General features: G+C 34.5%; 3 protein-coding genes across 4 annotated transcripts; 2 read left to right on the top strand and 1 right to left on the bottom strand.

The window, feature by feature from the left end:
* The first annotated feature begins 1,880 nt into the window (after nt 1-1,880).
* Nucleotides 1,881-4,068, top strand: LOC104741184 (vesicle transport v-SNARE 12). The gene is made up of 5 exons (XM_010461979.3): nt 1,881-2,194; nt 2,986-3,044; nt 3,144-3,332; nt 3,509-3,679; nt 3,761-4,068. Exons 1-5 carry the CDS (start codon nt 2,098-2,100, stop codon nt 3,911-3,913), a joined length of 669 nt encoding a protein of 222 aa, XP_010460281.1. The 5' UTR covers nt 1,881-2,097; the 3' UTR covers nt 3,914-4,068.
* Nucleotides 4,069-5,507: 1,439 nt separating this feature from the next.
* Nucleotides 5,508-9,209, top strand: LOC104741183 (B3 domain-containing protein REM17-like). Of its 2 annotated transcripts, none has more exons than XM_010461977.2 (9): nt 5,508-5,820; nt 5,902-6,202; nt 6,286-6,401; nt 6,494-6,838; nt 6,935-7,355; nt 7,429-7,544; nt 7,647-7,979; nt 8,118-8,627; nt 8,697-9,209. In XM_010461977.2, the coding sequence occupies exons 1-9, from the start codon at nt 5,743-5,745 to the stop codon at nt 8,952-8,954; spliced, it is 2,478 nt and encodes an 825-aa protein (XP_010460279.2). In that variant the 5' UTR covers nt 5,508-5,742; the 3' UTR covers nt 8,955-9,209. The 2 variants fall into 2 exon arrangements, with proteins under 2 accessions (XP_010460279.2, XP_010460280.2); XM_010461978.2 differs by having other exon boundaries at nt 5,628-5,820; nt 7,435-7,544.
* Nucleotides 9,210-9,346: 137 nt separating this feature from the next.
* Nucleotides 9,347-11,093, bottom strand: LOC104741182 (transmembrane emp24 domain-containing protein p24delta9). The gene is made up of 4 exons (XM_010461975.3): nt 10,661-11,093; nt 10,373-10,582; nt 9,760-9,836; nt 9,347-9,623 (listed from the first exon to the last, which is right to left on the bottom strand). Exons 1-4 carry the CDS (start codon nt 10,874-10,876, stop codon nt 9,479-9,481), a joined length of 648 nt encoding a protein of 215 aa, XP_010460277.1. The 5' UTR covers nt 10,877-11,093; the 3' UTR covers nt 9,347-9,478.
* Nucleotides 11,094-23,498: the final 12,405 nt, after the last annotated feature.

Raw genomic sequence — 23,498 nt, 5'->3', positions numbered from 1 at the left:
TCATTGTTAATCCATTTGCGTTTTTAATATAATAGTGTGGAAAATACAAGCTAGTGGAAGGTGTGCTTTGTTAAAACTTATTATCATTTTTTTTTCCTTAAAACTTATTTAAAACCATGTGTTTTGTAACTTTACTAAAGTAGAATATCAAATTCCAAAAAATGAATATATATTTTACAACAATTAAACTATTCTCCAAAAGCATACATAAATTCACTCACTATCGTTGGATGTTTGTTCTCTACATGTGTAAATATACTGGATTTTATCTATAGTAAAATCTCTATAAATTAATAATGTTGGAACCATGAAAATCTATTAATTTATAGAGGCTTTAATTTCTCGATAAATTAATAATTATTAATTTATAAAGAGACTTTCCTAATTTGGTAAAAAAAATCAAAAAATAAAATTTAATCGTTATAACTAATATTTTTATAAAATCAGTTCCAAGAAAAATAACAATTATCATGTTTTGAAAATAACACTCAAAGGTTTTTATATAGTAAAAATATTAAAAATAAATTCTAATAAAAATTAATGTGTATATATACATATATTTAGATAATTTTATATAATTATTAATTTATATTATTGATGAGACCAAATATTTATAAAGGATTTTCAAAAAAAATATTATTTTATTATATTATCGAATAGTATCCAAAATTACACTAGTCCCAACTTGGGACCCGAGAAAATTATTAATTTATAGAGATTATTAATTTACCGAGTATTAATTTATAGAGGTTTTACTGTATATGTGAATTTTGGTTGCTTAAAAAAAACATGCAATTCGTTTCAAATATCGATGATGAAAATATCTACTTTTCTCATATGCATATTTTTCTGCCTTCAAATATTCATATGATATTTGTTGGGTAATTCACAATAATCCCAATTGAGCATAGATAAGATTTTGTTTTTTTGGTTAGACTTAAACTTATATGATTGTGTTATATCTGTACAATTATTTTATCTACCATTAGTTTAAGTGTTTAACAAATGAATTTTGAAGGGAGATGCCTTAGAAGACTTAAAATTATTTTATCTACACAAAATAAGTTAAACAAGTCTTAGTTGTATTTAGACTTAAACTTATACTAGTAAAAAAAAACTAGTAGACGTTTTTGGTTATGATAGCTATTAGCTAGACCCTATTTCTCATCGTTTTAAACTTAGTCATGTAAAAACATCATTTTAACTTGTAAAAACATTATTGATTACGGTTAAGTTATGTAAATAGAAATGATTATGATTATGATTATATAATAAAATCAAGGTAGATATTTATTTATTATTATTATTATTTTTTGGTTAACAAATTGGTCTCACATGCAATGTTGATTGTGCATTGTAGAAATAAAGGGAATGATTTAGGGGATTATTAAACGGATTAAATCCTTTTGCTAAATTTTTTTTTAAAAGTTCACGGTATTGGAGAATATCGTGAAGATCTTTTACTTGAAACCTTTGGTGTTCAACCTTTTGTATCCCTTGTGGTATCCAACTTGATTTTCACGTCAAGTTCTTCTTTGTAGTGCATCCTGATTCTCTCTCTGAACTTGAGCGTCTCAAGAAGGAGGAGGATGAGTTGGTCCCCTCGCTGGTCCATTGCGCCTAATTCCGCCAACCAAACTAGGGGCAGAAGATTTGAGATTTGAACCAAAGCACCAACTAGTTAGACAATGAAAGGAAGGCAACATTACTCCTAGTTGGTCAACCTATTAAAATGGAGGTAACAACACGGTGTAATTAACAGATTACACGGTGTAATCGAGGTAATAATATGTGAGCATAGTATCTTAAACTAAATTAACAGATTTTGTCATTTTGGTCCGGTTTGGTCCAATATATACATCGATAAATTAAAATACACCGTGTAATTCACGTGTCCTATGAAACGCACCGCTTTGGTTGTTCTTTTTCTTGTCCGGCTGCAGAGAAAATTAAAAGAAGAAGAAGTATCAAAACAATTTCTTTTAAGCAAAGAGGAGAACTCTCTTTGATTCCAGATCCGATCGCATCAAACCAAGGATCCGATTGATGATAAGCTCCACCAAAAATTTCTTGAGATCGAGACTTTCTTAATTGAAGATGAGCGACGTATTTGAAGGGTACGAGCGCCAATACTGCGAGCTCTCAACCAATCTCTCCAGAAAATGTCACTCTGCATCGACTCTCTCCGACGCAGGTTAAACTAAGACGCTCTCGATTTTGGATCTTAAAAGTTTTTTGAAACGCGAGATCTTCGAATTCCCCTGATTTTTTTAAAAAAACCTAATTTTTGTTTTTCTTGCACCTAAAAGTCGAATACTTTCGTCTGATTTCTCCATATTTGGACGAGTTCGTGATTAATCGTTCTAACTTGTTTAGGATCTGACGAGTTTTGTAGCATCTGGGAATGAAAAATGTTGATTGAGGAATCATGTTTTAGTTGAGGCTAAAAATGCAAACCTTTGTTAGCTCAAGTTAGTTATGTATTAAAGCTGGTTCTTCATTTGTTTCTCAGTCCTATGTCGATCCCTGAGAAACACAAGTCATAAGATAATAGTTTTGCTGATGATGAAATTATAGTTAACTCAAGATCGTTATGTAGCTTGCATGTAGATTTATATGTCAATCAGTATCGTTCTGTATAGAGTGTTGAAGGTTTTACTCGAATTTGGAAAGTAGCTGGTGGATGAGTGTTCTTTACTAATCGTGTTAGTTCGTTTAGGATTTGACGAGTTCTGTAGTATCTTGGAATGTCATTGTGTGGATTGGATAGATAGTTTTGTCAAGTGATCAAGTAATTTTTTAAGACTGAAGATAGAAACCTTAGCTGCAGAGGTTTATTAAGTTGGTTCTTCCCAGCCTATGTTGATCACTGTCTGTCTTTCTTGGAGTTATAGTGTATAGACATGTTTGAGAATTCGTTACATTTTTGTGGTGCCATGTTAATCTAGAGTAGAGTTTTGATTTGTTGTTATGTGCTTTTGGCAGAAGAGAAGAAGGGGAAGATTGCTGAGATCAAGACTGGAATAGACGAAGCTGATGTCTTGGTATTTTTATTAGCATTTGACTTGCTTAATGTTTGAATCATCCTGTTCTTTTTTACCAACATCAGTTTAAAGCTTTTGTGTTTTTGATTATTTCTGTAGATCCGCAAAATGGATCTTGAAGCAAGAAGTTTGCAGCCGAGTGCTAAAGCTGTGTGTCTTTCTAAACTAAGAGAGTATAAATCTGATCTCAATCAATTGAAGAAGGAGTTCAAACGAGTCTCGTCCACAGATACTAAGCAGTCTTCCCGTGAAGATTTGATGGAATCCGGAATGGCGGATCCGCATGCAGTAAGTTCCTAAATTCTAATAGAAACTCTTGTTTTCTAATAATTATAGTTGTCTTGATTGACTCGCTTCAGTTAGGCCTCTGTGTCCTGAGATATCCTTCTTAATATTCATCTTTGTGCAAACTTTTTAGATAGCATAGATGTTTTTGCGGTTGACATTACTTGTTCTCGTTCCAGGTATCTGCTGATCAAAGAGGAAGATTGGCAATGTCTGTAGAGAGGCTTGACCAATCAAGCGATAGAATCAGGGAGAGTAGAAGACTAATGCTGGAGACAGAAGAGGTTGGCATCTCTATTGTCCAAGATTTGAGTCAACAACGCCAAACCCTCCTTCATGCGCACTCCAAGGTACCACAATTACACTATAGGTGCCAGTGATTCGCTTGAATATGAGCACTGTTAAGCTAATTTTTCTGATTTGGGTCACAGCTTCATGGTGTCGATGACGCCATTGACAAGAGTAAGAAGGTTTTGACGGCTATGTCAAGAAGAATGACAAGGAACAAATGGATCGTTACTTCAGTAATCGTGGCTCTCATTCTGGCAATCATCTTGATAATCTCATACAAGCTTTCTCATTAATATACTCAAAACATAATTCATCGTGGTTGTGTGTATATATATGAATGATTGTTGATTCCTTTGTAATGTGCCCAAGTGTTTACTTGTATTTCAAGTACGTTGTGTGTATTGAAGTGGCAACAACACTTTCTATCATTCATAAGATTTCCCAAGTCTTTTACATGCTCATAACCAAAGTCTATACTTTGAAGGTTCAGAAATTAGGATACCCGGCACATCCTCGCAGGACCAATGATCTTGCTGTTACCACCACTTGCCGGTAGGAGACCCACTACAACATCTTGGCACGAAACCCCAACGGACACGGGCGACCGGAAGCGCCATTTTATAACAGCAGTCAGCTTAACATCGAAATGTGCAACACCATAAGTGGCCAAGTCATTGCGTACTCCACTGGCAATAGCTCCAGGCATCAGATTGATGGTGACGTTGATCTGTGTCGTCTCTCCTGCCCTTTGAAAGAAGCCTGGGAGTGGGGACGCAGTGGAGGCCAGACGGTGTTTGCCGTGGTAAACTGAGCAGTAAACGTCGTTGTAGAAGGTATCAGTCACCAAGTTAGGGTTTAGAACTTGAAACTGCATATCCAAGCAGCTGAAACTACGATCTCCGGTAGAGTTGTTGAGCTTTGTCACGGTGAGGGAGGCAAGACTGAATTTAGGTAAAACCGGAGAGGAGGATAAGAGCGTGAGAACTGTGACCGTGATGATCACTACGAACAAATCACAGGCCTCCATTAATTTGAACAGAGTTTTTGAAAGAAACAAGAAGCGATTACTAATGTGTCATGAGAAGTATGAAACCATCAATTTATCTAGCATTTAAGGGATCCATCCGTTAAACCCTCATCGTTGTAGACTAGTAAGTATCTCAGGTATATTTTCTGAAGAAATTTCCAAGAAACAGAGCATACAAAGGAAAGAAGTATATAGGATAGAAGTATTAGCAGTAAAACCAGCAGATTTGCCAATTCAGTGTAAGTGTAAACTGTAAAGTAGTAATAACTAGCATGTGACTAAGGGACCCTACTCGGTATGTCAGATGATAATTGAAGTAAGGCTTAGGCTTACTTACAAAAGATAATTATAACATCTCAAAATTCTTAATGACATTAGGTGATATACACATTGATATCAAAACAAGAAAAAGTTGAACGGTTGTAAAATTTCAACTCATTGTCGACTTGTTAGTTTTTTCCAATAAACGAAATGAAATGAAATTTTATACAATTCAAAAAAACTATTTCGTACAACTTCATACTATGCAAATATTGTTATAAAAAATAAACTACATTATTCATAGAAAAGTGTATTTTATTATAAACACTGTATTTCCATAGAAAAGTGTATTTTACTGTTATTAGAGCATTGAAAAGAAGCGAAAATTACGTCAGTGTATAAGATGGGATAGCTTCACTTCCAAGGCATAACCCATTCTTGTCATTAAGTGTCACCAGTCACCTTATATTTCAAAAAAAAAATATCAAAGTTGGTCTTGTTCTATCTATCTATCAGCCTTTGGCTCGATCCTTGTGCTAAAGATTCTTCACGAAGATCAACGGCTCTAAAAAGTAGAGGATGATAACTTTATTGAATACAAAGAGTGAAGGAGAGGTCGAAAATCTTGTTTTAGATTTACAGGATAAAGTTTCTGTAAGAAAAAAAAAAAAGTGACCAGAAACATTAAATCAAAACTGTTCACCATCAATGTCAACCTCGAGAGATGCAAGACGAAGAAGAAGACAAACGTCTTTATAATATGATACCTCTCTCATATGTTCACATCACCTTTTATAATATAAGAGGCTTTGTTTCTCTTGAAGTGTTTCAACAATGGCGGATCAATCTCTTCACTCTCCGATAAAACCACATTTCTTCAAGCCTCTTCTTCCAGGCTTCCGCACTCACCTCGTACTCTTTTCTTTTCTCTTATCTCACATTATCATATAAATGGTTCATTTCGGTTAAATATTGTTTGCATGTTTATTGCAGGACATTCCTGTAGCTTTCTTCTCAAAGTACGTTGAAGGAAGAAACGACCAAAACAAGACTGCGAAACTGAGATCAGATGCGTCGGACATAACCTGGTTAGTGAAGATGGACGGTCTGAAATTCACGGACGGGTGGGAAGATTTTGCCTCTGCACATGATCTCCGAACTGGCGACATCGTCGTTTTCAGACATGAAGGAGAGATGGTGTTTCATGTCACACCTTTGGGACCAAGTTGCTGTGAGATTCAATATACATCTTCATCATCTCACAACATCAATGATGATGATGAAACCAACATTGGTAAAAGCTTTTGATTTATGATATATACTAAAACTCGGTAAATAAATAAGCAAAACTGAGATTCTTGATTGGTTTGTTTTTAGTTTCAAGAAACAGTTCAAGAGTGAAGAAGAATTCAAGAAAGAAAATGGAGTGCTCATCAAACCCTTTTCGTTTTGTGGCAAAAGTCTCAGCTTGGGGCCTAAGCAATGATCGACAGGTTAGATTAGTTTCCTACTATTTAAATTAAAACCTCTTTGTTAATTAGTCTTCGATACATCAGTTTAACTCTCTGATGGGATTGCATTGCAGTATATACCAATTACTTTCGCGAGGTCAAACGGTCTGAACAAAATGCGCGGTAAGAAAATCTATCTTCGCAATGAAGAAGGAAGATCATGGAAGTTAGGTTTGGAACACGACAAAACAGGCATTCATACTTATCTCACATCTGGTTGGAGAATATTCTGCGATGCAAATGGGATTAGCCAAGGTCAACAACATACATTCAAACTGGTCCGAAGATCTGCACCGCCTGTCATCCGTTTGTGCCGTCCGAAACCAAGGCCAAAACAAAGATCAGAATCAGAATCTCCATTAGACCATTCTTGTTTTCAGGGATCTGTCAGTCCTTCAAGCCTAAGCAATGATCAACTGGTGAATACATACTCTGGTTTTTATTCCATTTTTTCTTAAACTCACACACTTTTTGGAACCTTCTTGATTTGTGGAACTTAATGTGGCGTTTTGCAGTATCTTCCAAGGAGCTTTGTGAGCTTACATGGTCTGGAGAAAAGATGCAGTGAGATAATTTTAAAGAATGAGCAGGGAAGTAAATGGCCTTTAGTTTTGAAACACACCAAGTCAATCAACCTTACTTATCTCAAAAAAGGCTGGACCATTTTCTGCGACTTTAACGGGTTCAAAATTGGAGATCCCTTCAAGTTTAAACTGTCTGGAACCTGGGAAGAACCTGTTCTTTCTTTGTGCCCCGTTGAGCCCAACCGTGCCAAAAATCCATTAAAGTGTTCAGCAGGTAGTGATGATGTAAATCCTGAAGAAAGTGAAGAAGACAAGAATATCTCACAGGAATGCTTGGAGATCAAGAAAAGGAAGTACCGGTCGAGATGCAGAGCTTCTGTAGAAAACATGGATGATGACCAGACCAACATTGGTAAACTTTTTCTCTATGGATGTACTCGGATTCTGTAGAAAAGATGCAAAATTGAGATTTTCATTGTTCTTAGTTACAGGAAACAGTTCGAGAGCGAAGAAGGGTCCGAGGAAAACAGTAGAGTCTTCATCAGACCATCTTAGTTTTGTGGGAAATGTCACAGCTTCAAGCCTAAGAAATGATCGACTGGTAAAAAACTCTATTCACATTTTAAGCAAACAATCTCTTAGTATTGGTTTACAATTGTGAGACTGAGAAAGATTAATCCAACTCTGTGACGGCATTTTACAGTATTTACCACTGAGTTTCGAGAGGTCAAATGGTCTAGACAAAATGAGCGGTAAGAAGATTGTTCTTCTTAACGAAGAAGGAAGATCATGGAAGTTAAATTTGGCATACAACAAAGCAGGCATGCATACTTATGTCAGATCTGGTTGGAAAAGTTTCTGTGATGCAAATGGGATGAGCCAAGGTCAACAATATACATTCAAACTGGTCCGAAGAACTGCACCGCCTGTCATGCGTTTGTACCTTGCAAAACATAGACCAAAACCAGAATCTTCATCTCAACATTCCTATTTTGTGGGATCTGTCTCTGCTTCAAGCCTAAACAAAGATAAACTGGTGAATACAAAACTTTGATTTATATTCCACTATATTACTAAAAGGATCATTGGAACTTGAAAATTTCTTTCTTGATTTGTATATATTGATATACAAAATGTACTGTCTGACTCGTGTACATGATGTGGCGTTTTGCAGTATTTATGGAGAAGTTTTGTGAGCTCAAATGGTCTGGACAAAGGATGCAATAAGATAACTTTAAAGAATGAACGGGGAAGAGAATGGACTTTAGTCTTGAAACACTACGAATCAAAACGCTTTACTATTATCAAACGAGGCTGGACCAGTTTCTGCCAAGACAACGGATTAAAAGCTCGAGACTCCTTCAAGTTTAAACTTGTTGAGACCGGGGAAAACCCTATTCTTTCTTTGTGCCCTGCAGATTCCAACCGTGACAAAACTCCATTAGAGTATGCTGAAGGTATTGATAATGTAAAGTCCCTTTCCTCAAGTCCTAGCAGCGGAGATGACAGTAGCAGATCCAAAAAAAGTGAGGATGAGAGTATTGAAGATAAGAACATCTCACAGGATTGCTTGGAGATCAAAAAAAGGAAGTATTGCTTGAATTGTAGAGCTTCATATTCATATACTCCAAAACAATTCGTGACATTAACTCTTACACAGTCCGCTTTCGAAACCTCTAAACTGGTAAGTTTCCATCAAAAGTTTTGTTCATTGGTGTTCACCATTTTGCCTCAAATCATATCTTTTGTGCAGTTTCTTCCGTGTGGTTTCACGAAGGTGAATGGAATCAACAAGCCAAGGAAGATAACTCTGTTGGGTCAAGATGGAGTAAAACGGGTGGTGGATCTCTATCAGGAAAAAAAAGGCGGAACAATGCGGTTTGGAAAAGGGTGGAAACAGTTCTGTGAAGCTCAAGGCGTAAAGGTAGACGAGTCTTTTATGTTGGAACTAATCTGGGAGGACGAAGCAAGTCCGGTGCTTAAGTTCTGCACCAAAGTAAACTCTGCTTGAGACTGTTTCCAGATAAGTAGCTTGTGGTGTGTCAACATAATTCTTCTTTATCTCTCCTTGTTCATATAGGAACAGAGATGTTGCTACCTCTGCAATATTTCCCCTGTGTCAAGAGTTTTCAGCTTGTTGTGAACATTTTGAGAATTCCTTATGTAATATTTTCAATTTCTGCTCCATTATCTCGTTATAAGATTTTCTTCAAAGATCTGTATGGTGACTTTAGTCGATCAATGAACTGAACAAGATTCACCTTAATCCATAACAGCAGTCAGTGCTTACACCTAACAGTCAGATTCATCCTTTGGTTGGGATCTTTTGTAACACGTGAGCGTAAAAACACCAGACATCAGTACATGACGAGGCGTGTGACAAAGATTGCTAGTGATCTTCAGTTCGGTTGAACTCAGTGATCTCTCACATTCATTTAAATTCCAGTTCGGAGAGTACATGCTTAAGCCAAAGATCTAAATGTACAAAAACTAAGGGGAATAGAAAAAAGTGGTAATGTTTAATCTAAAACCATCTTAGATGACTTTCTTCTTCTCGAAAAACGTCTTCAAATGCAAAAACTGCATTGCAGCAACTCCTAAGCATACGAAAAGAGAGAAGAAACTTAACAATGCCATTTGCGAGTTTGTAGCCCGGTTCAAATTTTGCATCTCTTCCTCCCTGAGGAAAACAAAACTCATCACAAACATTATAAGCACAAGTCCTCATGATTCAAAGGAATAAAAAGATAGATATTTGAGTCTATAGAACAAACCAGAGTCCAGAAGCATTAAAAAAAAAACAGAACTTTCTTTACCTTTCTCTGAGATAAAACATCTCTTCATGAATCGAGTTGACAGTTTCAATCAGTCTTTTTACATCAAACTCCATAATCTTGATACAAACAAACACAACACAGAAGCATAAGAATCTAGTTCAATAATCAAAGAAGCATGAAGACAAGAATAACATCAAACACAAAAGCTACCAGCGTTATCAATCTCAACAAAAAATATTTCCCAATTCATTTGAACTCTGAGACTCTTTATACAGCACAAATCCCAAAGGAGTAGTAACCTTTAATATTTTTCTATATCTAACTGATCAACTACCAAACTCACACAGGACTATGAGTTTGTTACCAAACAATATATGATGATTCAACTGTAAAAAAATCAAACTCATTTCGACTCAACTCTTCTTAAACACACTACACCATAACCTTGGTACAAACAAAGACAATACAACATAAAAGCATAAATTTTTTAGCTTTATTCATCAAAGAGGCATGGAAACTAGAATAACATCAACACTGTACAATACAAAAGCTAGTCTCAACCCCAAGTTATCCACCAAAAACAAACCTTTCCCTATTCATTCCAATAGCAATTTCTTAAGATGTTACAAATTTAAAAGCAATTAAAACTCACATCGACTTGGCTCTTCTTAGCAACACTACTCCAAGTCTTAGACTGAACACCAGTTCTCCAATCGAAATCAATACTCAATGTAACCTCAGGTTTATGATCAACAGCAGTGAAACACGCCATGTAGTCTCCAGCTTCCACCGCCGTAAACGCGAATTGTCCAGATTGAACATCTTCCGCGTGATGATACGTGTTCCCGTAACTCGATGTCACCTGTGTAAGAATTTCAAATCAACCAAAAAAAAAATCAAAAATTATGAAATTTTCAGGGGGGAATTAGAGAGTACTGACTCTGATTGAGATCTTGTGAGATTGAGGTGAAGGATGAGCTTCGTTAGGGTTAACAACGGTGTATTTCCCGACGGTCATGGAATTGCTTTTGATGTCTTCTGATATACATTTTGTTCGACCAGAGTGTAACTCGAAGTGGAGAGATTGAGAAACTTGTGATAGAATCGCTAGGGATATTAGTACTGCGTAGAGATTTAGTGATTGGAGAACCACCATGGTGGAAGCTTGATCTTTGGTTTCGTTGATCGTTGGAGAGATCGCAGACGAACGAACTCAAAGGGCGAACAATGGCGAAGAGAGCTTCTGACACGTGTTTGATTTTAATTGGCGAAGACACGTGGAAGAAGACTTCGAACCTTCTCCTTCGGTTAGAGTTTTTGTTAGGGTTATTTGCACCCACACCTACCCACACTTACTTTGTACTAAACATCTTACACTTACACCCGCTATCAAATCTCTTTATACTTTTTCAGGTTTTTTTTGCTTATATGTCCAAGTTATTATGACCATTTTGCCCTCATAATAAGAGGGAAATGATATGTAACTAAAAACAACAAAGAGGGAAATGTTTTTTTGGTCCATTGTCTCCTCCCCCACCTCTTTCTCTCTTTTTTTTTTGTTATTTTTGTAGTTATTATCAATAAATTATATAAATTTTTTTGTACAATAGATTATGATTACAATTATTTTATATTTTAAGATACATTTTCCTATATTTTAGATAAATAAATTATGTATTATCCATTTTAGCTGAACATTTGTTCATTGATAAGTGGATGATAAATTATGGTATAGTTTATGGATACTTACTTATATTTGTGCTTTGGTAAATTAGTTATGAATAACTAAATTTCAAAAAAATAATATAAGATTTGAATTTTAGGGCTTATGTAGATTTTGTGTTAATGTTTTGAATTTAGGGTTATAGGATTTAGGGCTTAGATTTAGAGTACAACGACAACATCAAATCCATATATTTGTGGTCATGTGTATACCAACAAAATTTGTAGGTTCTAGAGATTTAGGGTTTAGGATACAACAACAACATCAAATCCATATGTTCATGGTCATGTGGATACCAATAGAATTTGTGGATTCTAGAGATTTAGGGTTTAGGATACAACGAAAACATCAAATCCATTTATTCATGGTCATGTGGATACCCATATAATTTGTAGGTTCTAGAGATTTAGGGTTTAGAATACAACAACAACATCAAATCCATATATTTATGGTCATGTGGATACCAATAGAATTTGTGGGTTCTAGTAACACATAACCATAAATGTGGGTATTAGTAACACAACAAAGTTTTTTATCAAATCCATAACACATGACCATAAATGTGGTAATAGCAACACATCAAATCTATATATTGTTGTCATGGATACCAACCGAATTTGTGGGTTCTAAAGATTTAGAGTTTAGGATACAACAACAACATCAAATCTATATGTTCATGGTCATGTGGATACCAATAGAATTGGTGGCTAGCATCGAGATTTTAGCTTCTAAAACTCTAGTTTTTTCTTTCCCTTGGCAAACAGTTCCACTAGTTGTACACACGTAACTTTTTCTTTTTGAATATAATTTAACATTTTATTCAAAAAAAAAAAAGAATTTGTGGGTAATGGTAACAAATCAAAGTTCCTTAAAACTTATCCAAATTGATAACTACTTATGAATGCAATATTTTGTTAATCTATTATGCATCTAATTTAAGCTTAAAGTATGTGGACAAACAGTCTATTTCATATTGAAAATTTAGTTAAATAAATTCAATAATTTCTAAATTATTTAATCAATTTAGTTTGGATTTAGAATTTGTTGATTTGACTATGGAAACCAATTCAATTGTATTTGATTTAGATTAGTCTCATATATTATTATTTTTCTTGTGGAAAAAAAATATTGAAAGATGCAAAAAGTGTTTATTTACAAGTTTCTTAATCTTTTTTTGTGAACAAATAAAGTTACTAAACTTAAATATAGTAATGAAAATTAAAAAGAAATGTTAAAGCAACAAAATATTAAAAGAGAAAAAAATAATAGAGAGAGAAATGAAAAAGAAAAAGTAAAAAGAGAAGATTAGTTTAGTTGGAGGGTGTAAATTGTTTGACATAAAAAAGTATAGAGATAGTAGAAAGTGGGTGTATGGGTGAATACTTTGGGGGAAAGTTGGTGTAATTACAAAATTCCATTTTTTTAATAAGGCTGACTTTTTTTACTTTCTTGTTTTGAAGTGGATAGTTAATACTAATAGTTTAAAGGCCCATCAAGACATTTGTGTTTTGTAAGAATGATTACACTAATTAAAATCCCATTAGAAAAGTTTTTTTTATAAAGTAGCTTGACTGTTAGAACTTAGAAATATAGTTCGATATTTTCGTTTGTTGTAAAACACGGATGAGTGCTCATACACGGCCCATGTACGTCCAAGACCATAAGGCCCATCGGCCACCTCCTTAGTCTATGTCGGTTTACTAGTCCTAATGTATTTGGGTTTTGCCTTTCACTATATATATGTAACTCTCGATTGGATTAATAATAATAAGATGAGAAAACCTCTTTCGAGTTTCTCTAGTTTACAACACGCTATCAGAACGACTTGTTCTAAACTTCAACTGAGAAAATTCCTAAAACCCTAAACCGCCGCCGCACACAAAGTCCCTGTTCGTCCAAGCTCGGCGATCAGCTTCCGTCCTTGTTCGTGGTCGGCTACTGTTCGTGATCAGGTTCTCGTCCTTGACTAGTCCGAGTTTGTGGTCAGTTCCTATCCGGGGCCGAGGTTCGTGATCAAGCTAAAAGTAAAACCGAGGTCTTTAGCTCCCGGTTCAATTCCAATCAACCTCCAAACGGTGTAAGATAAATAAATCGAACTCATGGGACATAGATATACATCAAACCTGATCTTAAATCTATAAGAACCCTAAAATCTACAAGTAAACAATGAACAAACAAAACCCTAAGCTTTGAAATCCTGAAACCCTAAAACCTAAAACTTTAAAATCTGATTGCTTGAGGTTTAGGATTGCTTGGATTGCTTGCAATTACACTAATTATACCATGTTTAAAATCTGGTTGGTATTGATTGTTTGCTTGTTGCATGAAAACCTTAGAACTAGAAACCTAAAATCAAAAAGAGAAAAATATTAATCTGGTTGTTCTAGGTTGTTTAAATACGATAGTTCTTGATTGTTTGTTTAAAAATCAAACCCTAAAATCCAATTTAAAATCGGAATTATTCTATGTTTTGCATGAAAAATCAAAACATAAATTAGGATAACTTCTAAATTAATTCTAGTCATTATCCTAAAAACCTAGAAAATATTTCCTAAAATTTGTCTTAATCCTAACTAGAAAAGGAATTCATTCTAAGAAAAAGGAAAATTTAAGAAAAAGGAAATTTATCTAAGAAAAAGGAAATTTATCTAAGAAAAGGGAAAATTGCTAAAACCTGAAATTATGTGCATATTTCATGTTCATACTAGAATTTGTCTAGGATTATTTTCATGCATGTTAAAGCCACGAAATTAAGCATAAAGGCAAGGCATGTTTCGGTCTCTAATACCACATGACCTAAAGTTTAAATTGATGGCATGGTTCGGTCTCAAATACCGCATGGCCTAAAACTAAAATAAATGCATGGTTCGGTCTCAAATACCGCATGCTAATGATCAGATGCATGTCTTGTATTGTGTAGATGGCAAAGCTAAACAATCTCCAATATGCTGCCCTTAATGTCTCTGGAGACAATTACTTACAATGGGCATTGGACACTAAGATCAACCTGAAATCAAAAGACCTATGCGAATGCATTGAGGATGAGAATGATTGCACTGAAAAGAGTAAATATAAGGCGATATTACATATACGCCATCATATTGAACCAGTACCTTACCATAGAAGATCCTCGTGACCTTTGGACAGAGTTGAAAAACAGATATGGACACCAAAAGATGGTACTCCTACCAAAGGCTCAATTCGATTGGAAAAACCTAAGGATCCAGGATTTTAAATGTGTGGATGAGTATAATTCATAGCTTTAAGATAGTCTCGATTTTGAAGTTATGTGGTAAGGAGGTTACTGAGGAGGACTTGCCACATAAGACATTCTCAACCTTTCACACTAATTACATACTGCTTCAGCAACAATATCGTGAAAAGGGTTTTAAGATATATGCAAGCCTCATTTCTTGTTTGTTACTTGCTGAACAAAACAATGAGCTATTGTTGATTAATAGTGCTGTGAGGCCTCCTGGATCTACCCCCTTACCAGAGGCTCACAAGGTTGACATTACTAAGAAAGGGCCTAAAAAAGGAAATTAAAGAGACCAACTACGTCCATAGAGATAAGTATCACGACCGTGGCCGTGGTTGAGGACATGGTGGTTGTGGCCAGTACCAAGGAAACCAGTATGAAGGTTATAGCCATGGGAACCGATCCGACTTCGGTCGTGGTCGTGGTAGAGGCCGCAGAATTTTCAAACCGCAACATAAGACTAAATCGGTTTGTCACCGATGTGGTATGGCAAATCATTGGGCTAAGACATGCAGAACATCTAAGCATCTTATTGATCTCTATCAAGAGAGTTTGAAAAAGAATCCATAAGCCAATTTGGTTCATCTCAATGGTGAAGGAGATTTCGACCATGAGAATGATGACCAATTGGATTATGAAACTTCAGATTGTCTAGAAGAGAATAATTAAAGATTGTCTTGATTTAATTTCTATGTTTTATGACTTTGAATTTCATTGGATTATAATTATGGTTTAAATTCAATTATTTTATATAAAATTATTGGTTTATGTTTAAACATAATTCTTGTCCATATTGAGAAATGGCTAAGTACAAGAACAATGCCAATATTAGTACAATAACGGGCATAACAAGATAATTGAAGGCTACGGCCAGACACACATCTTGAACTAAGTGATGCCTTATATCCAACCAGCTGAAAATGAGCTTATTATTACTGAAATCACCCAAGGATCTAAGAAAATCCTAGAGTCTATACCCGCACTAGCCACTGGTTTATACCATGTTAAGATTAATATGATAGAGGCTAATTTGGCAAATGAATAAAATGTTCAATGAACAATTCACTTTATGGCATGACCGGCTTGACCATCCGGGTTCTAACATGATACGTAAGCTAATAATGAATTCTAATGGGCACACTCTTAAAGAGAGAAAAGTTATCCCTAAACATCTCACTTGTGTAGAATGTGCACAATGGAAACTCATTATAAGGTCATCACTAGTAAAAGTTACTAAAGAGACTTTCAATTTTCTAGAAAGGATACAAGGAGATATATGCGGACCAATACACCCACCTTCTGGGACGTTTAGATATTTTATGGTCCTAATTGACGCATCGACTAGATGGTCGCATGTTTGTCTATTGTCAACTAGAAACCTTGCGTTTGCTAGATTGCTGGCCCAAATTATACGTCTACGAGCCCACTTTCCAGATTTTCCACTTAAGACTATACGTCTAGACAATGCTGGTGAATTTACATCTCAAGCGTTTAATGAATACTGTATGTCCAGTGAGTGTGGAACATACCATGGCACATGTCCATACACAAAATGGATTAGCTGAATCCTTCATTAAACAGATCCAATTAATTGCTCGGCCATTACTCATGAGGTCGCAGCTTCCTGTGTCGGCTTGGGGACACGCATTATTACATGCAGCAGAGCTTATACGCATCAGGTCATCTAGTGAACATAAGTATTCACCATCCCAATTACTTACGGGTCATGAGCCAGACATATCCCATCTCAAAACATTCGGGTGTGTCGTTTATGTACCGATTGCTCCACCACAGAGAACTAAGATGGGACCTCAGAGGAGGATGTGAATATATGTTGGATATGATTCTCCCATCATTATTAAGTATCTTGAGCCAACTACGGGTGATTTATTTAAGGCCAGATACACGGATTGTCAGTTTGCTGAATCCGAATTTCCTATGTTAGGTGGAGAGAATAACAAGCTGGTCAAAGAGATATCATGGAATCAAACATCCTTAAATTGGCAAGATCCTCGGACTCTAGCTTGTGATGCAGAGGTCCAAAAGATTATACATTTGCAAAAGCTAGCTATTCAATTGTCAAATTCCTTTGCTGACCCAAAGAGAGGAACGAAATCGTACATACCAGCTTGTAATGCACCAGTTCATATTGATGTTCAAAAAGAACACAATAATCAAGTTGCTACAGAGTCTAAGGTTCCAAAGATAAGAACCCTCGTAAATCTAAGAAAGGTGCAAATCAAACCGAGGTTAAGGAAATTATAGACATGGCCGCGAAAAATCCTAAGGTACCAAATGAGGTTTGGGACGCTGAACCTCAAGGACCTGAAGGTATTGATAATAATGAGATCTCAATCAATTATATCATGTCTGGAATACAATGGAACCGTAAAGATGTCGACATCGATGATGTATTTGCTTATAAGGTAGCACTTGAAATAAATGAGGATCATGAACCCACGTCTATATTAGAGTGCACTCAAAGTACAGATTGGTTAAAATGGAAAGAAACCATTGACGTGGAGTTGAACTCTTTAAAGAAGAGGAATGTGTTTGGTCCGATCTTAAGGACACCATTCGATATAAAGCCAGCTGGACATAAATGGATCTTTGTAAGAAAGAGAAATGAGAATAGTGAAATCGTGATATATAAGGCACGGCTTGTAGCACAAGGATTCTCTTAAAGACCAGGAATAGATTATGAGGAGACATACTCCCCTGTGATGGATGCAACGACTTTTAGATATTTGCTAAGTCTGGCTATAAGAGAAAAACTGGATTTGCGGTTAACGGATGTTGTAACCGCATACTTATATGGTCCACTGGAAAATGAAATTTATATGAGATTACCAGAGGGTATTGAGCTCAAAGATAAGAGCGGTTCTCGAGAACAATACTGCATAAGGCTAGACAAATCCCTTTATGGACTGAAACAAAGTGGGCGTATGTGGTACAATAGACTAAGTGAGTACCTAACCAAAGAGGGCTATAAGAATGATCCCATCAGTCCATGTATTTTTGTAAAGAAGTTTGCAAACAAAGGGTTTGTAATCATAGCAGTATATGTGGATGATTTGAATATCCTAGGAACCTCTGGGGAAATCGCCCAAACAGTTGAATATCTCAAGAAAGAGTTTGAAATGAAAGACCTAGGTAAGACTAAGTTCTGTTTGGGGTTGCAACTTGAGTACATAAATGATGAAATCCTTGTGCATCAAATGACATATACTGAAAAGATACTTAAGAGGTTTAATATGGACCAAGCTCACCCATTGCGTAGCCCAATGGTTGTGAGAAGTTTAAATTTGGAAAATGATCCATTTGGTCCAAAGAAGGACGATGAAGAAATTCTCGGTCCGTAAGTGCCATACCTCAGTGCTATAGGAGCGTTAATGTTCTTGGCTAGCCACACTAGACTAGACATATGTCTTGCCGTGAACCTCCTAGCAAGATTTAGTTCTTGTCCAACCCAAAGGCACTGGAATGCTATCAAACATGTGTTACATTACCTACAAGAAACGATAGATTTGGATTTATATTATACTAACTATAACAAAGAAGGTTTAGTTGGTTTTGCTGATGCAGGTTATCTATCAGATCCACATAATGCAAGGTCTCAAACCGGCTACGTTTTTACACACGGTGGTACATCAATTTCATGGCGTTCGATGAAACAGACCATTGCAGCCACATCATCTAATCATGCCGAAATCCTAGCTATGCATGAAGCCAGCCGAGAGTGTGTGTGGTTGAGGTCGATGACTCAACACATCCGATCAGATTGTGGAATGGCCGATGACAAGGAAGAGACTATTATATATGAAGACAATATGGCCTGCATCGCACAAATCAAGGAAGTTTATATCAAGGGAGATCAGACAAAGCATATTCTACCCAAGTTCTTCTTCACACATGAACTACAAAAGGCCGGAGAAGTTCAAGTGGTACAAGTTTCGTCTTGCGACAATTCAGCCAATCTCTTCACCAAGTCATTGCCGACATCGACATTCAAGAAGCTCACACACCAGATTGGAATGCGGAGACTTAAGGACTTCTAGGGATGTTTGGAACAGGGGGAGTAATGCGTGTTGTACTCTTTTTCCTTCACCATTGTTTTGTCCTAATGGGTTTTCCTAGTAAGGTTTTAATGAAGCAGCACCCCAAGCACATTACAGAGATCCTACCTAGCATTTGCATGGTTATGTCATCCAAGGGGGAGTGTTGTAAAACACGGATGAGTGGATTTCCATAACCGGCCCATACACGGCCCATGTACGTCCAAGACCATAAGGCCCATCGGCCATCTCCTTAGTTTATGTCGGTTTACTAGTCCTAATGTATTTGGGCTTTGCCCTTCACTATATATATGTAATTCTCGATTGGATTAATAATAAGAAGAGAAAACCTCGTTCGAGTTTCTCTAATTTACAACATGATTGTATTTTTTTGTTTTGTTTTTAATTATATCACTTTTATTAGTTCAAAAAGATTTTTGATGGTATTTTTTATTCGGCTTTTATTTGATTTTTATGATTACTAATCAAATACTAGTAGTACAAAAGTACAAATTGACAATTTGACACCAAAGGATTCTTAATGACTTTGTCGGGGTTGAATTTTAATAATAATGCGAAATTTACTCCATAATATTCGGTTCGCATTTTTTTTTATCAAAATCATGTAAGTGATAACTGATAAGTCAATCCAACTAATTATCACATAGTGGCACGTATATTATAAGTGTATTCTTGTGTTTTTATTCACATAATCCAATGACAATATCATATGCATCGCAATAGCATTATATACATTTGATTCTCAGCATTCTTTTTTTCCTGGTGGACCGATTTATAATTATAACGCCTAAAATCATTTTAATAGACATATACAGTATATGATATACTTACCAATTGGCCACTCTTTACTATACATGTGGAGTATGTGACGGACCAACGATGCCACTATAGAAGCAAATATTCATATATCGTATCGTACGGACCAAAGTAATTATGATGATATATATCAAAAAATTTGTCACGTTACGGGATAGTACACCAAGCCAATCAAAAAGTTTATCACATCAAAACTTCTATGTTTCAATCAAGATACTAGATGACTATATTTTAGAAATAATTTATAAAATAACTATCACCCATGTCTGTGTTCTCTATGCAATTTAAAATTACGTTTCTCTCTTCCTGTGTCCTTCTCTTTTCTTTTTCTTTCTTTCTCCTTTGATTTATCTTTATTCTTCTTCCTCTTGCTTCCTTCTTTTTTCTCTCTTATCAAAATACAGAAACATCTCTCATTTTTTTTCTTAATCGAAAGCTTCATAAAAAAACTCACCACCACCAACACAAATCTACTCCGCCGAGTTTATCACCATCATCTCCGTACCAATTACCGCCTTCTCCATCATTTTTTATCCACCGAATTCATCACCATCACCTCCGACCACCATCTCCTATATCATCACCATCATTTTGTTTTCTCTTTTCCCAACTGCTCTACTTTTCTCATTCTCTTTATCTCCTCCAACATCGGGGCAAACATTTTTAGAGGAACTATGTGTTTTAATATTTTTACATGTATCGGTGTTTATCTATCATGTTTTTTTTTAGAAAACTATTGTAATTCATAGTGTTTTTATATAAATGACATGATATATTCCAAAGAATGATAATATCGCATGCTTTTTCTATTTACTCCAACCAAAAATGCTATTTTGTAATATCACATGCTATTTATACGATAATTACATGCAATTTAAACATGATTCATGCTATTTTTAAAAATAACCCTATCACCACCATAGACACCTCCTAACAATTACAACCACCATCTCTTCCAACTGTAACCTCAGCTTTAATTTGGGTACTCACTATGACTTATTGTAGCACTATCTCTCTGCATTTCTTCAGTAACAAAATATATTGAACTTTCAGATTTTGTAAAACTTGTAAATTAGAAGGTTAATTTGGTAACTACTCTACCCCTACCCCACCATAAAAAGAGTCGTTTACTAAAGAAAACTGACTCATAGTTATTTTCTTAATTATTTTTGGATCCATGGTTATCTACCAAAGTTGCTCTTCAATCAATTCATATTTTTTTTTTAGCTTATACAATAGCTCTCTTCTTTTTTTTTTTTTTTTTGTGTGTGTGTGTGTGTGATAATAATAATGTATATGTATCAGTTCTAGAAGACAAAAAAAAAGCTCGAAAGAAGAAATCTATATATAATAACAAACTCATTTTTAGGGCTTACCTTTAATCTAATGGATGAGATTATTTTTATTATCTCATCTAACGGTTTAGAATTATTAATGATCTTAACAGTTGTAAATCTTTTTCCAATAATTGTGTTTTTTCGTCGTACCTCCATCTTTTAAAAATCTCACCTATTAGTTTTTACACATTTTTATTTCACACTTCTTTTTTTACATCTCTTTGTATTTATACATATTCAGACTTTTATGGACTTAGAAAAGAGTCTTTTTTGTACTATATTAATGATCTCACATTTTGTTAATGATCTCAAAAATTGCAAAGTTTTGATCCAACAATTGTGTTTTTTTTGTCGCATCCCCAACTTTTCATGAAGGCATCTTTTAGTTTTCACACTTTTTTTTTGACACCTCTTTGTTTATATAAAGTTAAAATGTTTTGATCCAACAATTGTGTTTCTTCGTCGTACTCCTAGCTTTCAATATTTGCACTTGTTAATTTTCGCACCTTCTTGTTTCACACCTTTTTATTTTACATCTATTTGTTTTCACACCTCTTTGTTTTTACACCTCTATTTATATATATATATATATATATATATATATATATAGATATTTTTATATACTTTGAAAATAGTTTTTGTTCTTTGAGTATTATTAATAATCTCACCTTTTGTTAGTGATTCAAAAGTTGCAAATCGATCTAACAATTGTGTTCTTCATCGCACCCCTAGCTTTCCATGTTGGCACTCGTTAGTTTTCACACTTTTTTGTTTTACACCTCTTTGTTTATATAAAATTGCAATGTTTTAATCCAACGATTGTGTTTCTTCGTTGTACCCCTAGCTTTCAATGTTTGCACTTGTTAGTTTTCACACCTTTTTGTTTCACACGTTTTTATTTTCAGATCTCTTTGTTCTTATATATATACAGATTTTTATGGCCTTTGAAAAGAATTTTTGTTATTTGAGTATTATATTATTAATGATCTCACCCTTTGTTAATGATCTTAAAAGTTGCAAATCCATGTTGGCACTTGTTAGTTTTCACACCTTTTTATTTCACACTTTTTTGTTTTTACACCTCTTTGTTTATATAAAATTGCAATGTTTTGATCCAACAATTCTTCGTCGTACCCCTAGCTTTCAATGTTTGCACTTGTTAGTTTTCACACCTTTTTGTTTCACACGTCTTTATTTTCATATCTATTTGTTTTTATATATATATATACAGATTTTTATGAACTTTGAAAAAAAAATTTGTTTTATTTATTGATTCCTTCATCTAACTTTTGTTTGGTGTTGTTTTCCATTTATACATGCATCGATCATCTCTTCCAAGTATTAATCTAGGTAATTGATTGTGATTTCTAATTTTTCACAGATTTATATGTTTATATATTATAGCAAACTCACTTTTAGGTGTCAATTTAAATATTTCATAATCTCATCTACCTATTTAGATTTGTTAATGATCTTATAAGTTGTAATATTTTGATCCAACAATTGTGTTTCTTCGTCGTACTCCCAACTTTCAATGTTCACATTTGTTAGTTTTCGCACATTTTGTTTTCACACCTCTTTGTTTATATATATATATATTTGTTTTTTATGGACCTTGAAAAGAGTTTTTGTTTTTTGAGTATTGTTAAACACCTCCAAATTTAAAAATTCTTATTATTATTTTCTGTAAATTTATTAATCAACATTGATTCACTCATCTTTGTTAAAAACTTTGTATTGTTTTATTTATTGATTCATTCATCTAACTTTTGTTTGGTGTCGTTTTCCATCTAACTCGTATTGATCATCTCTTCCAAGTATTAATTTAGGTAATTAATTGTGATTTATAATGTTTCATAGATTTATCTTTTAGTCAATTTGTTTGGTTGCAGCTATGAGATCTTTCTCCCTGATTCTCTTATTATTTTTTATAAATTTCAATAGAATAATAATTTAAATATTGTTTTATTTGAATCTTTTTCAAAAATGATTATCTGAGTATGATTTAGTAAACCTAGATTTATATATTTTTAACATTTTTTTTTGTCAACCATTGGACCACAACAGGCCGGCCCATTAGCCTAATTCCTACATTCGTAGGGAGCAGGACTCGATCCCTGGTGTGATGGTGCCTTGTGCATTAAGGACTTACCTTTGGCCCACTGCACTAAAGTCACTTCACAACATTATTCTTTTATTGTCACTAAATCGATTTTTCATTTTTATATATACAATAAATATTTTATTTAACTAATTGGGTTGATCAATCTTAGTCATTACTTATGACTTTAAATAACAATGTTATTACTTATTACCGCTAATATTTTATTTAACTATAGTTAAAAAATTACCATAAAGTTTTTGCTCGAAATATGAAATTAACAATATTTATCATTTTAAGTTTTGACTTTTCGAATATTCTAATATTCAAAACATAATCATTATTTTTTAATAATTTTATTCTTCCCTAATAATTATTATTGTTCTGTCTTTACACATGCATATATATCGAGTTGGGTAGTTTCCAATTAGATTCCTCAAGATCCTATAACTGTGCTGTCAGTCCA

The sequence above is a fragment of the Camelina sativa genome, chromosome 14 (genome assembly GCF_030686135.1).
Source record: "Camelina sativa cultivar CO46 ecotype springtype chromosome 14, ASM3068613v1".
NCBI lineage: Eukaryota > Viridiplantae > Streptophyta > Magnoliopsida > Brassicales > Brassicaceae > Camelina > Camelina sativa.
The sequence above is the reverse complement of the archived record's forward strand: the minus strand, read 5'-3'. Positions and strand labels throughout refer to the sequence as shown.

Excerpts from the sequence above, each read along its gene's own strand:
- LOC104741184 (XM_010461979.3), top strand. The coding sequence starts at position 2,098 with ATGAGCGACGTATTTGAAGGGTACGAGCGCCAATACTGCGAGCTCTCA. Across the intron at positions 3,333-3,508 it reads GAATGGCGGATCCGCATGCA|GTATCTGCTGATCAAAGAGG; the intron begins GTAAGTTCCTAA and ends TTCTCGTTCCAG. Across the intron at positions 3,680-3,760 it reads TCCTTCATGCGCACTCCAAG|CTTCATGGTGTCGATGACGC; the intron begins GTACCACAATTA and ends TTTGGGTCACAG.
- LOC104741183 (XM_010461977.2), top strand. The coding sequence starts at position 5,743 with ATGGCGGATCAATCTCTTCACTCTCCGATAAAACCACATTTCTTCAAG. Across the intron at positions 6,402-6,493 it reads GCCTAAGCAATGATCGACAG|TATATACCAATTACTTTCGC; the intron begins GTTAGATTAGTT and ends ATTGCATTGCAG. Across the intron at positions 7,356-7,428 it reads TGATGACCAGACCAACATTG|TTACAGGAAACAGTTCGAGA; the intron begins GTAAACTTTTTC and ends CATTGTTCTTAG.
- LOC104741182 (XM_010461975.3), bottom strand. The coding sequence starts at position 10,876 with ATGGTGGTTCTCCAATCACTAAATCTCTACGCAGTACTAATATCCCTA. Across the intron at positions 10,583-10,660 it reads CTCACAAGATCTCAATCAGA|GTGACATCGAGTTACGGGAA; the intron begins GTCAGTACTCTC and ends ATTCTTACACAG. Across the intron at positions 9,837-10,372 it reads CTAAGAAGAGCCAAGTCGAT|ATTATGGAGTTTGATGTAAA; the intron begins GTGAGTTTTAAT and ends GTTTGTATCAAG.